The following is a 15,809-nucleotide window of genomic DNA, read 5'->3' on the forward strand; positions in this document are numbered from 1 at the left end:
TTATCAGATCAGTTGTATGATAAAATAAATAAGACCGGGAAAATTGGACTTTCACCAGTTACACAGAGAATCGTTGGTGCTGATGGTGCTCCTCTTAATGTACAAGGGAAAGGATTATTCCACATAAAACTTGGTTCTCAAGAATTTGAAACCCAGGCAGTAATAGCTAACATCAAAGCAGATGGTATTCTAGGATTAGATTTCTTACAAACAAACCAATGTCTTGTCGACGTTTGTAAGACCAAGATGCATGTTCATGGAGTAGAACATGAATTAGAACTCCAAGGAAATATCGGTTGTTTTCGCGTCAGTCTATGTGAAACCATATCTATTCCTCCCAAAAGCGAAATGGTGTGTTCGGGTCAAGTATTGGAGTAAGTAAGTAAGTAAGTAAGTAAGTAAATTTTATTTATAGTCGGACTACATACACATAACAGAGAACATGAGCTATAAAGCTCTTTTACCGACTAGAAACATAAAAACATATTTATAATAAAATGTACATATTTACACATAAGAGCACAAATATCACATTAAAGTTCACAAAGACAGAAGTTCATTTAAACACACAAGTGTAACCAAAGACATTGATAAACTGACATAAAAAGAAAAGAAAGAAATAAAAGACAAATCATTTGAGCAACACACAAAGAAAATAAAAGAGTCAACATAAGAGAACAACAAGTACTTAAAACAAAAGTCATGCACACAAACAAGGAGGAAAGGTTAAGAAAGCACAATACTGTAAAAAAAAAAATAAATAAATAAATAATAACTTAAGACGATCATCTATAAAACTGAAAATTAGGTATGAGGCATAGAAGTCTGAAGTCTGCAAGAGCTGCATTTACAATTTAGTTCTCCGCACCAAGTTGAAATGTAATTTGAAAATTGATTATATGAGGAGAATTGCCTGGCTTCATTGGGTAGAGAGTTCCAGAGCTTTGCTGCCTCATACCTAAATGATTTCATCCCATACCTTGTTGTTCTTGGTCTTGGGACCTTTGCAGTATTTGTATATCTAAAATTGTATGAATTATTTTTAAAAACAACCAGATCTTGCAAAAAGACAGGACTTAAACCTTGTAAAATTTTAAAGGTTTCTATAGCAATGGCACGCATTCTTCTGGTTTTCAAAGATGGTAGTTTAGATTTATGTAAAAGACTCTCATAAGAACTTTTATAATCTTCGTAAATAAATCTTAATGCTCTTTCCTGAATTTTCTCTATTTTGCGAGTATTTTGCTCAGTACAAAAATGCCATGTTAAGGGGCAATAACTAAAATTTGACATGATAAAAGAGTGATATATTGTAAGTTTTCCTAACTTTGTTAAGTGCTTTCCTAACCGTTTAAGAACATTTAATTGCCTTGCAGCCTTTTTGCACATATTTGTAATATGTGTATCAAAAGACAACTTAAAGTCTATGGTTATACCTAGCAACTTAACTTCATCCTCACAAGGAATTTTGATTCCATCTAAATCAAATACAATGTTTTTACTGTGTGTTTTATTTCCAATAGAAATTGCCTGAAATTTTTCAGGGTTGGCCTGCATTTTATTTGAAGAGAACCATGTAATGAGAGATCTACTATCATGTTCTAAAGCTGCTACCACCTGTTCTAGAGATTTATCAGACTTTGATAGGGTGTTATCATCTGCATAATTGTAGAGGTTACATTTATCTACAAAGAAAAACAGGTCATTTATAAATATGTTAAATAACAGGGGACCAAGAATAGATCCTTGTGGGACACCTTTAATGATGTTTAACATGTCACTAACATGATGCCCTAATTTAACACATTGTTTTCTATGTGAGAGGTAGCTATAAAGCATTTCTTGTGCTGATTCAGATAGCCCATAGGCTTTTAGCTTCAAAAGAAGTAGTTCATGGGGAAGGCAATCAAAGGCCTTGGAAAGATCCATTAAAATAGCTGCAGTGTATTCATTTTTATCCAGGGCATATTTCCAGTCTTCAATAACTCTCAACAGAGTAGACTGACATCCGAAACCTGACCGAAAAGCTGATAAAAAAGGATTAAAAATGTCATTAAAAAAGTTTGTTAACTGTGTTTCTATTGCTCTTTCGAAAAGTTTTGATATTGTTGGGAGGACACTCACTGGTCTATAGTTACCCTTCTCTAAGGTACTATTTTTCTTGTGTATTGGAGTAACCTGAGCAATTTTCAGCTGATCAGGAAAAGTTGATGTTACCAGGGATAGATTAATTATTTTGGTCAAAGGTTTACTGATAACTGGATTAGCAATTTGCAAAAGTTTTGGAGAAATTCCGTCAATACCTGTGGCCTTTTTTACATTGATTTTTTTAATATTTTTATTGACAAAATCTTCCTTAATGGGCGAGAAAGAAAATGTACTTGGTTGTGTTGTACCTTGAGTATTTTCTCTGATTGCCTTGATACTTGGGTGGTCCTCATCAACCTTTTCATCTGCATTTCCAATGTCTTTGGCTACATTTATAAAAAAAATCATTAAAAATCTCACTTATTTCATTTTGATTATTTACAAGTTTTGAATTTTCTGACAGAGTTACATCATTTTGTGTGAGGGACCCTTTATTTGTTAAAAAAGGCTTCACAGTTGGCCAAAAATCTTTTGATTTTGGTCCCCCAGCACACCTTTCAATAAAATATTGATTTATAGATTTGTTCTTTAATTTGGTTACAAGATTTCTTTGTTGTCGATAGTTCTCCCAGTTCTGGTTTGATTTTATCGACTGATATTTATTATAATACATTTTTTTCTTGTATATAGCCTTACGAAGTTCTTTGTTCATGTATGGCACTTGCTTTGTTAATATTTTCCTTTCTTTAAGGGGTGCATGTTTATTGGCTACATCTAAAAAACAATTACTAAAACTTTCATATGCCTCATTTGCATCGGTGCTATCAGATAGTACAGATAGTTTATCTTCTAATTCCAAAGTAAAAAGTTCAGCATTGAAATTCTTAAAACTTCTACACATTCTTGTCTTTGTTTCTCTTTCTCTGATTTCAATATTTACCTGAACAGAAATAAAATTATGACAGTCACTAATTCCAGTTCCAAAATTACATACTTTGCCACATTTATCATTTTCATTTGTTATAATAACATCTAAAAGAGATGGTTTCCCAATCTTAGTAAAACATGTTGCTTTTTTAACAATGTTCTTGGCATCATGTATATCACATATGTCACATAGAACAGAACTTTTATTTTTGTCAAGCATGTTGAAGTTTAAGTCACCAACTATGATGTAGTTGTCATATCTACTTATGATTTTATCTATAGTTTGACTGAAGTCATCACTAAATACTGTGTCTTCCATCTGAGGCGGTTTATAAGCTCCTGCAAAGAACCATTTATTACCATTTGATGTTACCTCTATGCCCACTGACTCTATGTCTTTAAATTCGAGGGTGGGTTTTCGGTCTCCAGCTACATCTGATCTTAGGTATGCTAGCACTCCTCCACCATGCTTATTTCGATCGGCCCGCCATAAGGTGTAGTTGTCAACTGCAAATTGGGCATCAGGAAAGGAGTCATCAAGTTTAGTCTCTGCCAGGAACAGCATATCAACAAGATTACGCCGTAAAATGTCTTGAATCTGCTCATACTTTCCCGCGAGACTGTTGATATTAAGATAACCACAGATCAGTTGTGAAGGATGTGTTCTCCTGACTTTAACAAGCTCCTGCCAGATGTCTTGATAGCTATTTTGGTTTTCCTCGTTGGGTTCACATTTGTTTATGTTTTGTATCGTTTCCGGTATCTCGATTGGACATACCAAAACTTCCACAGATACCTTTGTTGATTGAACCCTTGGCTAAGTTTCAGGATAGTGGAAGAGCCTTGGTGGCCAGATCGCTTGTCCATTCATCTGAAAAAGTGGCAGTGAGACTTATGAACATATCTAGTCAGCCTCAGACAATCTATAAGAACACAGTAGTAGGATTGACATCCCCAATAAGAGAAGTATTTGTGCCTGAAAAAGAAGGCATTGTTAATAATGTTACTTCTGAAGAGGATAAAGGGAATGTTCCTGAGCATTTGAAAGATTTATTTGATAAAACGAAAACTGATTTGTCAAAGGAACAGGCGACTAAAGTTAAAGATGTTCTAATCAAGTTCAGAGAAATCTTTTCAAAAAGCAAAGATGACTTTGGAAGAACATCATTGATAAAGCATCATATCAAGACCGAAGGAGGAAAACCAACCAAGCAACCTCCCAGAAGGTTACCGCATCATGCTGCCGAGTTTGTTGATCAAGAAGTGAAAAATAAGGTTGAAAAAGGCATCGTAGAACCCTCCTCCAGTCCATGGGCTGCCGGGGTTGTTCTTGTTGAGAAAAAGGACGGCACAAAAAGGTTTTGCGTAGATTATCGGTCATTAAACAGTAAAACGGTAAAGGACGCCTACCCTTTACCGCGCATTGATGATTCCTTAGATAGACTTGATGGAGCTTCGTGGTTTTGCACCCTAGATCTTCACTCAGGCTACTGGCAAGTCGAAATGAATGAGCCTGACAAACCGAAGACTGCGTTTGTAACCAGAAATGATCTTTTCCAGTTTACTGTGATGCCTTTTGGACTATGTAACAGCCCAGCGACGTTTGAAAGGCTCATGGAAATAGTTTTGGCTGGACTGAATTTCAATATATGTTTGGTATATATTGATGATATTATTATCTTTGGGAAAACATTTGATGAAACGCTTCAAAACTTAGAACAGGTATTTACAAAATTACAGTCGGCTGGTCTAAAACTCAAAGCTGCAAAATGCACTTTGTTTAAAAAGGAAGTTCTGTTTCTAGGCTATAAGGTGTCTGGTGACGGAGTTCAAACAGATCCCCAGAAGGTAGCTGTCGTGGAACAGTGGCCGGTACCAATTGATGTCAGTGAAGTACGATCTTTTATAGGCCTATGCAGCTATTACCGAAGATTTATAGATGGATTTTTTAGCATTGCAAAACCTTTATTTCGGTTAACAGAAAAAGGAAGAGAGTTCAAGTGGACGTCTGATTGTAAAAATGCCTTTGATAGACTGAAAAGTGTTTGATAACTGCTCCGATATTGGCACATCTAATTTTCGCATTGCCTTTTATACTTGATACGGTTGCCAGTCAAGTTGGACTTGGCGCAGTATTGTCGCAGGATATAGACGGCAAAACTAGAGTAACATCAAATGCTAGTAGAACAATGTCCAAGAGTGAACGAAAATACTGTGTAACCCGAAAGGAATTGTCTCTTGTTTTTGCATGCAAACATTTTGACATCATCTTTATGGTCATAAAGTCATCGTTCGCACCGATCATAGTGCCCTAAAATGGTTAATGAGTTTTAAAGATCCCCAGGGACAAGTGGCCAGATGGATCGAACTACTTAGTACCTATGACCTAGAAATCACTCACAGACCCGGAGCCAAACACAGTAATGCTGACAGTTTAAGTAGATACCCATGTCGTCAGTGTGGACATGAAGAAAATGTTGACAAGGGGGCAAATGTACAGATAGTAACCTCGGACTCTGTTCCTGATGAAAAGTCTTCAATGCTAAGTCTTCAAGAAAATGATCCCGATTTGAAGAAAGTAAGGGGATGGGTGGAACAGAAAGAACGCCCAGAATATGTCCAGATTAAAAATGAAAGCTACGTTATTAAGTCTCTTTGGTCAAAGTATAAATTCTTGGAATTGAAGGATAATTTACTTTCTAGAAAATGGGTAGCCGATAGGAAAAGTTATAATCAGGTGTTGATCCCATTATCAGAAAGAAGAGAAATCCTTAAGCAGTGTCACGATGTACGTACAGCCGGACACCTTGGTGTTGCAAAAACATTGGCAAGAATTCGAGAAAAATTTTATTGGCCTGGATTACAGAGTGACGTTAGGAACTATGTCACAGGATGTTCTCAGTGTCGGAAAAGAAAGATTCGTTCTGCTGGGAAGACGTTTATGCAGATGGATCAAACTGGAAACCCTATGGAGCGAGTAGCTACGGATATCATGGGACCACTTCCTGAAACTGAAAACGGTAATAGGTATGTCGTAGTGATCTCTGACTACTTCACTAAGTGGACAGAAGCTTACCCTCTCAAGAACATGGAAGCACAGACAGTGGCTGAAGTTTTAGTGGAACAATTCATAACCAGGTTCGGTGTGCCACAGATTATACACAGTGACCAAGGCAGACAATATGAAAGCAAGCTTTTCAATGAGGTTTGCAATCTACTTGGTATACGAAAGACCCGAACCACAGCGTACCATCCCAAGTCCGATGGAATGGTGGAAAGATTCAATAAAACTTTGGCTACCATGCTTAGTGCCTACGTGTCTGACCACCAAACTGACTGGGACAAAAACTTACCTTATGTCCTCATGGCATATCGGTCCTCTTTGCATGAAAGTACAGGCTATAGTCCAAACATGCTCATGTTAGGGAGGGAGGTAGCAACACCTCTAGATATAATGTACGAGTTACCCAGTGATATGAAACCGACTTATGTACATGATTATGTTTGGAAACTTCGTGAGAGCTTGGAAGAGGCATATAGATACACACGCCAAATAAGTAAACAATCAATGTTGAGGCAAAAGAAGTACCATGATCAGAATGTTGTCGGGAAAGGTTTCAGTGTTGGTGATAAGGTTTTAGTTTTCTTTCCACAGAGAAGCGTAGGGAGGTCTGCAAAACTTATGAGTTTCTGGTACGGTCCATATACAATAATAGAGAAACAGACTGATGTCACATACAAAATCAGCAAAGATGACACTGAAAATACCCTCATTGTACATGTAGATAGAATAAGACCTTATGGGACTCAGGTCCTTAGGGATGAAAATGAGAGTGTCATTTCAAAAGATCAGGATCAGGGTGCTGATGTTGAAATTGACAATGATGAAACTCGTATGGAAATGTTAGGAAATTCAGAATTGAATGAAATAGAATTAGCTTATTCAGGTCGTAGACAACGAAAAAGGCCTGCATGGCATTCTGAATATGAGTTTGATTACAATGTTTAATATGATTGTATTTATTTCAGATTGTAAGACAGAATGCCGAAGACCAAAGTTACACCAAGAAAACCTGGATTTTTGTGCTGTATTTGCCTTAGTCGTTTACCAACCAAGGACGAGTGGGGTAAACATATCCTGAATTGTGGTGTGGAAGATATCAACAAGAGAAAATTTGAATGTGATCATTGCGATAAAGCTTTTAGCAAAAAGATTGTGTTAGTTCGACATGTAAAAAGAGTACACCCAAATCAAGAAACGACTTACCAGAATAAAACACCAAAACAAGTTGAAGATGAGGAAGACTGGCGGAAGGATCCTGGTCAACTTCTGTTTGAGGATGTGGACTTAGAAGCTGGCAGAACGTACCGAAAGAAGACATCTCCAGTTTTACCAGGGATTAAGCGAAGAAATGCTAGCGTCCAAGAAACCGTGACAAAAGATTTGCCTACAACAACTGAAGAGGTAGTGGAACCTAGCGACAGTGGTTCTGATGCCCAAAATGAGCCTTTTGATGAACAACACTGTGTTTGCTGTCAGAAGAAAGTACAGAAAGTTGATGTTGAAACGCAAACTGATGCAATCAAGGCAGAAAAGAGTCACCAGAAAATTATCAGGGTCACGAGGAAATTTCAAAAAGATGGTGAAATAGTCGAGCGATTGGAAGAGGACATCTGGAATGATTAACTGTTTTATTTTGTACAGTTCACAAGAATATGTAGACGTATGTTTGGTCTAGTCGGGATTCACATGTTTATTATTGCTATGCATGTTGTAACAAATAGTTACTCTAGATATGTCTTTAAAAAAAATATATGTAGTAATAAAAAAAAAATTATATATAAGTGAATAAATATAAAAAAAAATATATCTATATGATTCTCATTGATTTGGCGTGCGGGACGCACGATATCAGAGGCGTGGGTAGTGAAACGTAAGAGAAACGTACAGAACACCCCCAAAAAATGGAATGACCGGACACCCCTTGGAAATAGATTGTTCCAAGGGTATATAAGTCAGTGCAATTGGCAGATGCGGGGAATTGCGTTGAAGTCAGACAGCGGAGAAGTCACAGAGAAGACAACGACAAACAAACGTAAGGCTAGGGTAGATAAGTACACCAGCGGTAAGGTATTAGGGGAATTAATTTGAGAGTCAGGAGGTAGTAGGTCTAATAAGATCGAGGCGCCTGATTCTCTATATTAATAGGAACCCTTTTACCAAGAATACGCGGTGAAGTTACCCAGTCACATTTAAAATAATTATATAGCCCTCGGTAGAGCCTCTGATAGTATAATTATTTTTCGAATAGATACAGAATCATTATACACAGGAAGAGTAAAGGAAAATTATCATATCTACTAATCATTTTTACTCAGATAGAGTACAAGGAAAATCATATATCCCTTATAAAGAACCCTATTGTTTAGATAAACACGTTACACTGTCCATTTTAGGCCCATACTTTGCAGATTCAAAGAAAAACGATGCAGCTATCCTTAACCATGCCATGAATAAACATGCTGATGCAGTGCATGAATGAGTCCAGGAGGATGATGTATTTGTCGTAGATCGAGGTTTTCGGGACTCGCTTCAAGTGCTAGAAGGTCTAGGTATAAAGCCCAGATGTCACTCTTCCTTAGAAAAGGAAAAAAAAACTTGCACTAAAAATGCCAATTCCTCCAGATTGTATCAAAAGTTATCATTTTTGAAAGTGAAAAACATAAAGTACTCTCTTCGTTTTTCCTGTGTAGCAGCTACAAAGTTACTCATCAGTTTTCGATTTCGATGAACAGTGGTGCCATGGTTACTTAAAATAGATATTTCTATGAAATTCCTTTAAAACGCTACTCCTCTTATAGTTTAGGTCTGATTTCCACATACCTTGGCACACAAGTAGACTGCTCTGATACATAAAAAAAGAGCATTGGTTTTTGATTTCAATAAAGGGTGTTGTCTTGGTTACTAAAATTAGTAATTTCTGTGAAATTCCTTTAGAACGCTACTCCTACTACAGTTTTGGTCTGATTTCAATATAACAATGTAACACACAAGTAGTTTACAAAAAGATGCATACTAGTAATTTAGTGCATTGGTTTTTAGCTCTACTGGTCAGAGACCAGAAGAGCTTATGCGATAGTAATGCGTCCGTCCGTCTGTCTGTCTGTCGGTAAACAATTTTTCAAAATGCTACTCCTCCTACAGTTTTGATCTGATTTCAATATAACTTGGCACACAGGTAGACTACACTCTTTGGTCACGGTCCACTAGTCCGAAGGTTCACTAGTCCGAAGGCCCACTAGTCCGAAGGTTTATTAGTCCGAAGGTTCATTAGTCCGAAGGCCCACTAGTCCGAAGATTCTCTAGTTTTTAAAACCCTAATACCGATATATTGTCCGTACATTAAAGTGTTCACACTGTAAGTCTCTTTGCAGGGACGTAGTATTCGGGGGGGGGGGGGGAGGCTGGCCCCCCACATTTCCCCCCCAAGATTACCTTTACTATAGGAAAAGGAAGGTTGACCCCCATTTCACGACAGTGTAGTGTTATAAGAAAAATAACCCCCCCCCCCCCCCCCCCCCCCCGAAATAGGATTTTCGAATTTGGACAACTTTTAATTTTCGTTTTTTTTTTGGCCTGTTAACTTTTCAGGCAGGTAAGTAAAGAATTTTTTTTTCAGGTTGCTCCCCCCCCTGACTTTCAAAAACGATGCTACGTGCCTGCTTGGCATTATTTTCTATTTTGTACCTTAACAGGTTCCTTTGAGGTTCTTGAAATTCAGGCTACAAACTACTGCGACATAAGTTTATTAATAAAATTTGAAACTTCCATCCTATTTTCTGCATATTCCCATGTTCCAATTTCTTTTTTCTATACCATTGATCGACTATGGTGGCCTTGTGGTAAGACACTTGCTCCACACATCTGTAGATGCTTATGTGGACAGGACCCCCCCCCCCCTTCCCGGAAATACACCCCAGGCCCCAAGATACTTTTGTTCATCTTTTTTCATTCATATCTAAATCCATATGCAAATCAAAAAATATATATATAACGTAGAATTTAGATTTTCAATAAAAAAAATCATACCCACGGTATTATAACTTCTCTTTTTATATTGTCAAATACTGAACGTTTACCAATCTCACGGAAAAATGGCAATATATTCAAAAGTCAACAAATCATTGTTATAGTCTTCAACTTTTTATTTGTAATTAACTTATCTATACAAAGTAACTTACAAATGAAAGCTAAGCATAACTTTAATATACGGACTAACTCGTTTGGGAGCTAAACTGGGGTTAATTTACCCTGATAAGAGAGAAAGGTAGAAAAATATTCATTTGCTTAACATAATATTTTAAGAGTACAACAATGGTGAACAATTTGAGTCAGTTCTCTTACGTATGCAGTATCTTTACTGATATTGCTTAACGACGTATGACATTGCATTCCAGTATTCTTCCAAATTTCTATCCCCATTTTGGTACTGACGTCGTAAGCGTTTGATTCTCTGCTCCAATCGTCTCCACTTTCTTTTGACTGTGATTTCTGCAGCACCCTGAACCCTAGCTCTGAGGTTTCTTCTTTCAAGCCTTTCTTCATCTTTCATCTTTCTGATGAAGAGCCATAATGAAGGGTGTTTCCTTTGGACAGAAGTGTTCCATCTGTAATGGAAACCTACAGAAACAAAATTTTAAAAAATACATACTGGATCTAAAGTAATGTTTATCTAGCCGTAAATTATTTCTCCAATAGCTTGTTTTTAAAATATATGTGTGTAGCCATAAGTGAAAATAATTTGTGGAAGTTGATCTTAATTCAAGAAACTTTCTTTTTAGAATCCCTGTTGATTTTATGCACCGTTATACTGATTATTTGTATATAATATCTTTTCCTTCATTTGTCTTTGTAACGAGAATAGGATAAAAGTTTGTAATAACGTGTTCTACATCTTCTACTTGTTACCAGGTCTTTCCAAATTGTGTTTGAAAATTGTGTCTTCAACCTTTTGAATCAGTATGTGTAGTATGTTGCTATTAGAATAACCATGTCTCTGACGAGTGTATAGCTCTACTGGTTTATACTTATAACAAAAAAAGGTGAAAAGAAGCATTTGAAATTGAAAATTTGCAACAGCAATACATTAAAAAATTATCATTGATAGAGTCTTTTTCTTTGTAAGAAGCCAAGGTCTTGTAGACCAAAAGTGTAGTAGTACTGTAGCATTTTTAAAAAATTCAAAGAAATTTCTACTTTTAGTTACCATGGCAATACCGTTCATCAAAATCGTTAAAACGATACACGGAATAATATATCTTAGTGTAGTCTAATTGTGTGTCAAGTTATATTGAATTAAGACCAACACTGTAGGAGGATTAGCATTTCGAAAAATAGTTTACAGACAGACAGATGGGCGGACGACGGACAACTTACTATTCAACCAGTTGAGCTAAAAACAAACTGGCAGACTGTCAATGATTAAAAAATACAATCAATACAATACAATATCAAAATACTGTGTTTCTGAAAAAGCTCATTAAGAAATTTCAAATTTATTTGCCCATACCTTCCACAATATTGTTTGTTCTGCAGTCTTTGTCACGTCCATAAACATTCCAAAGACGCATCGGAAAACGTCCGTTCAGGTAATTATTCTCAACAAAGAGGAGAAAATCTTGGACAGACGCATATCTGTTTATGACCCTCCTTGTGGAATTGGCACCAGCTAATCGCCTAAAATTCTGCCTTAAGAGAGCAATCGGCAAATGACCAAGAGCCATGATTTTTCTCAAAAGCCGCTGTACTCTTATGCTTCGTCTGTATGGTTGTGCTAAGCCAAGGTCTTGAATTTTTCGCCACAAGCTTTGACAAAAATGAAAATAACAACCACAAATTGCAGTACGTGGCAACTCGGTTTCAAGGGCAGATATAAGGGCGACTTCGAAATCACAAACCACCTTTGTTGGACGCCAACGCCTCCCAGTTATTTGGCGGACTTTGCCTTTGACATGTTGGAGAAGCTGCCTATACTGACCAATAGTCTTTCCAGTTGACAGGCACATAACAAAAGTAAAAATCCTTCCAAGACGCTTCCCGTGAATTGTGACAAATTGGGCGTAAGGCTCGGGACAAGTTTTAAATGTCCCATCGATGTAAATGGTGCTGCAGCGACTGAGTTCTCTGTAGTTTTTTCTTGTTGCAAACACAGAAATACCCCAGTCATTGTCTATATGGCTTAGAAAAGGCTGACCGGCCCAGTTCTCTGCCCATTCGTTCTCTATCAATAGAGTCTTCAATATCGTGCGGAATAGCAGGGATTAACGATGCACGAACTCGCTGTAATTTTGACCTCACTGTAGAAAAATCAGGCAACTCGTCGTACTCTTCATTATCGACAAAGGCACCGATCACATCATTATATACTCTTTTGATTGGCTTGGTTGGGTCAAGCTTTACAATCTCCTTAGCTTGATTAAACACCTCATCTGCATTAATGCGATCGTCATCTTCGGGGTGGCTGTGATCTTCGACCTAATTATTTTAAAACATTAAAATTTAATGTATGACAGAAAAATGGGGAAAAAATAAAACCATATTATGTGTGAAATGCCACCAGTAATTGAACTTAATACATTTTTACAACTTCTTCAATATACTTCAAGGAATGTACGCTATAATAAAACAAAGGTTGGATAGTTTGAGTGTACATTTAGATCATATTAGAAAATGAAAATCTATGAATTTTGAAAAATTCTTTGGTATATATTAAAGGATTTATTTTGTTTTGACTTCACTTGACTGTAGGAGAATTTCGGTTGAATGTACGAATTTCATTTCAAAGTTTTAATATTGTTGAATGTAAAAATAAAAATAAAATAAGTATGAAAATTGTTCAAAGGAAATAACTAAAATATATGACATAACAGTAGGTCATCTTTTTAAATAGTGCTTGGTTGTCCTCACCCGACTCATGGTAAAAAATGGTCTGTAGATAGGTGTGAAATTTTTTTTACTAGAAAATCTAAACAATGACAAAATTCTGGGAAAAAAATAATTATGTAGTTTCTTATAGGGGTTAAAGAAATTATTTTAGTCGGGCCATTTTAACATTTTAAGCCAGTCGATCAGGTCAGTTTAAAAAGATGGCCTTGTAAAAATAATCATCCAATATTTGAAGATACAGAAGGGGGGGGGTTACTTTGCCGATATGTGGTCTTTCAAATAAATTTCGAAATAAAGACATTGTGATATATATGTCAAGAATAATTGCAGGTGATACATACCGATAAAACTCTTATATCAGGCCTCTCCACGGTCATGTCAAACAAACTGGTCGTTAAAGTGCCCTTACATGTTTTGCGCCAGCATCTCCAGTAAATTTTAACTTTAGTTGTTCTATTCTTATGATATCTATAACCATTATATACAAGGACAGTCCCTTTTCTAAGACCTGGCATGAGGTACGCCATTGCTTCAATGTTTCCTCAATACAGAAAATAGTTAAACCCCGCGAAATCTTCAAAAAGACGAATCCGCAGTCTACACATGAATGAGTCGCTTTGATGATTATCAAAGAAATATGCAATAAAGAAATCGCCCCCTTTGATGAAACTTTCTCTCTTTCCCACTCTCTCTCTCTCATCTAATACATGTATATCATAGACAAGATTGATTAAAATAATTTAAAAATAATGGCCATTGATAATCGAAAAAAAAACAACAAGAGGCCCATGGGCCTTATAGGTCACCTGAGCATTATGCAACAACTTTCCAGTGATTGAATTTGATCCATGTTTTAAGCCAGATGCTATAGCATTTACAATTTTGATCATCATAACTATACACTTAGCAGTTGCTTAGTTTGGTTACTTAATACCCATAGGCAGGGTAGGGGAACAAAAAATGCATTTCAACAAATCAGTAATATTCAGCAATAATCAGTAGTGCCGCTACCACACATGAACCCTTGACTCTTAGGCCTAGATCCACACATTGCACAATTTTTGAAAAGGCATCCTTGCTTTTCAAAAGTATTTGATTAATACCAAGGAGCAGATTTCAAACAATTCATTATTTTTCAGTACAGACCCCCCCCCCCCCCTCTATGGTACTACTGACCCTGGGGCCTTGAAATTCACAATTCTGGAAGATAAGGGCCCTTGCTCATAACTATATAGGTAGTTCATATGCTTAATACCCAGGAGCAGAGAAGAAAATATTCAAAGATTTAATGTTTTTTCACTATATAATCAATAGAGCCCCTCCCTTACACCAGAACCCCTGACCCTGGGGCCATAAAAATTTACAATTTTGGTAGAGGCATTCTTGTTCATCATAACTATGTACTTAGTTAGTTTATTTAATACTTTGGAGCAGAGAAGAAGATTTTCAAAGAATTCGTGTATTTTCACTATATAATCAATAGAGCTCCGCCCTAACACCAGAACCCCTGACCCTGGGGCCATAAAATTCACAATTTTAGTAGAGGCACTCTTGCTCATCATATCTATGTACTTAGTAATTTTATTTAATACCTAAGAGCAGAGAAGAAGATTTTCAAAGAATTTGTGTATTTTCACTATATAATCAAAAGAGCCCCACCCTAACACCAGACCCCTGACCCTGGGGCCATAAAATTCACAATTTTGGTAGAGGTACTCTTGCTCATCATATCTATGTACTTAGTAAGTTTATTTAATACTTAGGAGCAGAAAGGAAGATATTCAAAGAATTTGTGTATTTTCACTTTATGATCAATAGGGCCCTGACGTAACACCAGAACCCCTAACCCTTAGGCCATAAAATTCACAATTTGGTAGAGGCACTCTTTATCATCATTACTATGTACTTATGTAGTTTATATAATACCCAAGAGCAGAGAAGAAGATATTCAGAGAAATAATGCATTTTCACTATATAATCAATAGAGCCCCGCCCTAACACCAGAACCCCTGACCCTGGGGCCATAAAATTCACAATTTTGGTAGAGGCACTCTTGCTCATCATATCTATGTACTTAGTTAGTTTATATAATACCCAGGAGCAGAGAAGAAGATATTCAAAGAAATAATGCATTTTCATTATATAATCAATAGAGCCCCGCCCTAACACCAGAACCCCTGACCTCGGGGCCATAAAATTCACAATTTTGGTAGAGGCACTCTTTCTCATCATAACTATGCACTTAGTTAATTTATTTAATACCTAGGAGCAGAGAAGAAGATTTTCAAAGATTTCATGTATTTTTACTATATAATCAACAGAGCCCCGCCCTAACACCAGAACCCCTGACCCTGGGGCCATAAAATTCACAATTTTGGTAGAGGCACTCTTGCTCATCATAACTATGTACTTAGTAAGTTTATTTAATACCCAGGAGCAGAGAAAAAGATTTTCAAAGAAATAATGCATTTTCACTATATACTTATTTAGCCCCACCCTAGCACAAGAACCCCTGACCCCAGGGCCATTAATTTCACAATTTTGGTAGAGGACTCAGTGCTGATTACAATCATGCAAACAGTTTGACTGCTTGATGTCCAGGAGTAAAGAAGAAGATTTTTAAAGATTGCATTAGTTTAAGTGGTTTTGGCCCCACCCCCCAGGCCCCAGGGGGGCAGGGATCATGAAATTCACAATTTTTGTTCCCCTTCACCCATAGATGCTTTGTACCAAATTTGGTTGAAATTGGTTCAGTGGTTGCAGAGAAGAAGCTGAAAATGTTCAAAAGTTTACGACCGATTGACGACGAACGACGTACGACGACGGACGAAAACAGATAGCAATAGGT

At 36.8% G+C, this 15,809-nt stretch overlaps 2 protein-coding genes across 2 annotated transcripts; one reads left to right on the forward strand and one right to left on the reverse strand.

Annotated features, from left to right (window-relative positions):
• Window positions 1-2,296: 2,296 nt before the first annotated feature.
• On the reverse strand, window positions 2,297-3,753 carry LOC134267896 (uncharacterized). Its single transcript, XM_062750098.1, has 2 exons — window positions 3,389-3,753; window positions 2,297-2,474 (listed from the first exon to the last, which is right to left on the reverse strand). The coding sequence occupies exons 1-2, from the start codon at window positions 3,578-3,580 to the stop codon at window positions 2,316-2,318; spliced, it is 351 nt and encodes a 116-aa protein (XP_062606082.1). The 5' UTR covers window positions 3,581-3,753; the 3' UTR covers window positions 2,297-2,315.
• Window positions 3,754-7,057: 3,304 nt separating this feature from the next.
• LOC134267893 (uncharacterized) lies at window positions 7,058-7,702 on the forward strand. The gene has a single exon (XM_062750096.1). The coding sequence runs from the start codon at window positions 7,058-7,060 to the stop codon at window positions 7,700-7,702; it is 645 nt and encodes a 214-aa protein (XP_062606080.1).
• The last annotated feature ends 8,107 nt before the right edge of the window (window positions 7,703-15,809 follow it).

Source organism: Saccostrea cucullata, unplaced genomic scaffold, assembly GCF_032062105.1.
Source record: "Saccostrea cucullata isolate Sc308-1 unplaced genomic scaffold, CSIRO_AGI_Scuc_v1 ctg2872, whole genome shotgun sequence".
In the NCBI taxonomy this organism is placed as follows: Eukaryota; Metazoa; Mollusca; class Bivalvia; order Ostreida; family Ostreidae; genus Saccostrea; species Saccostrea cuccullata.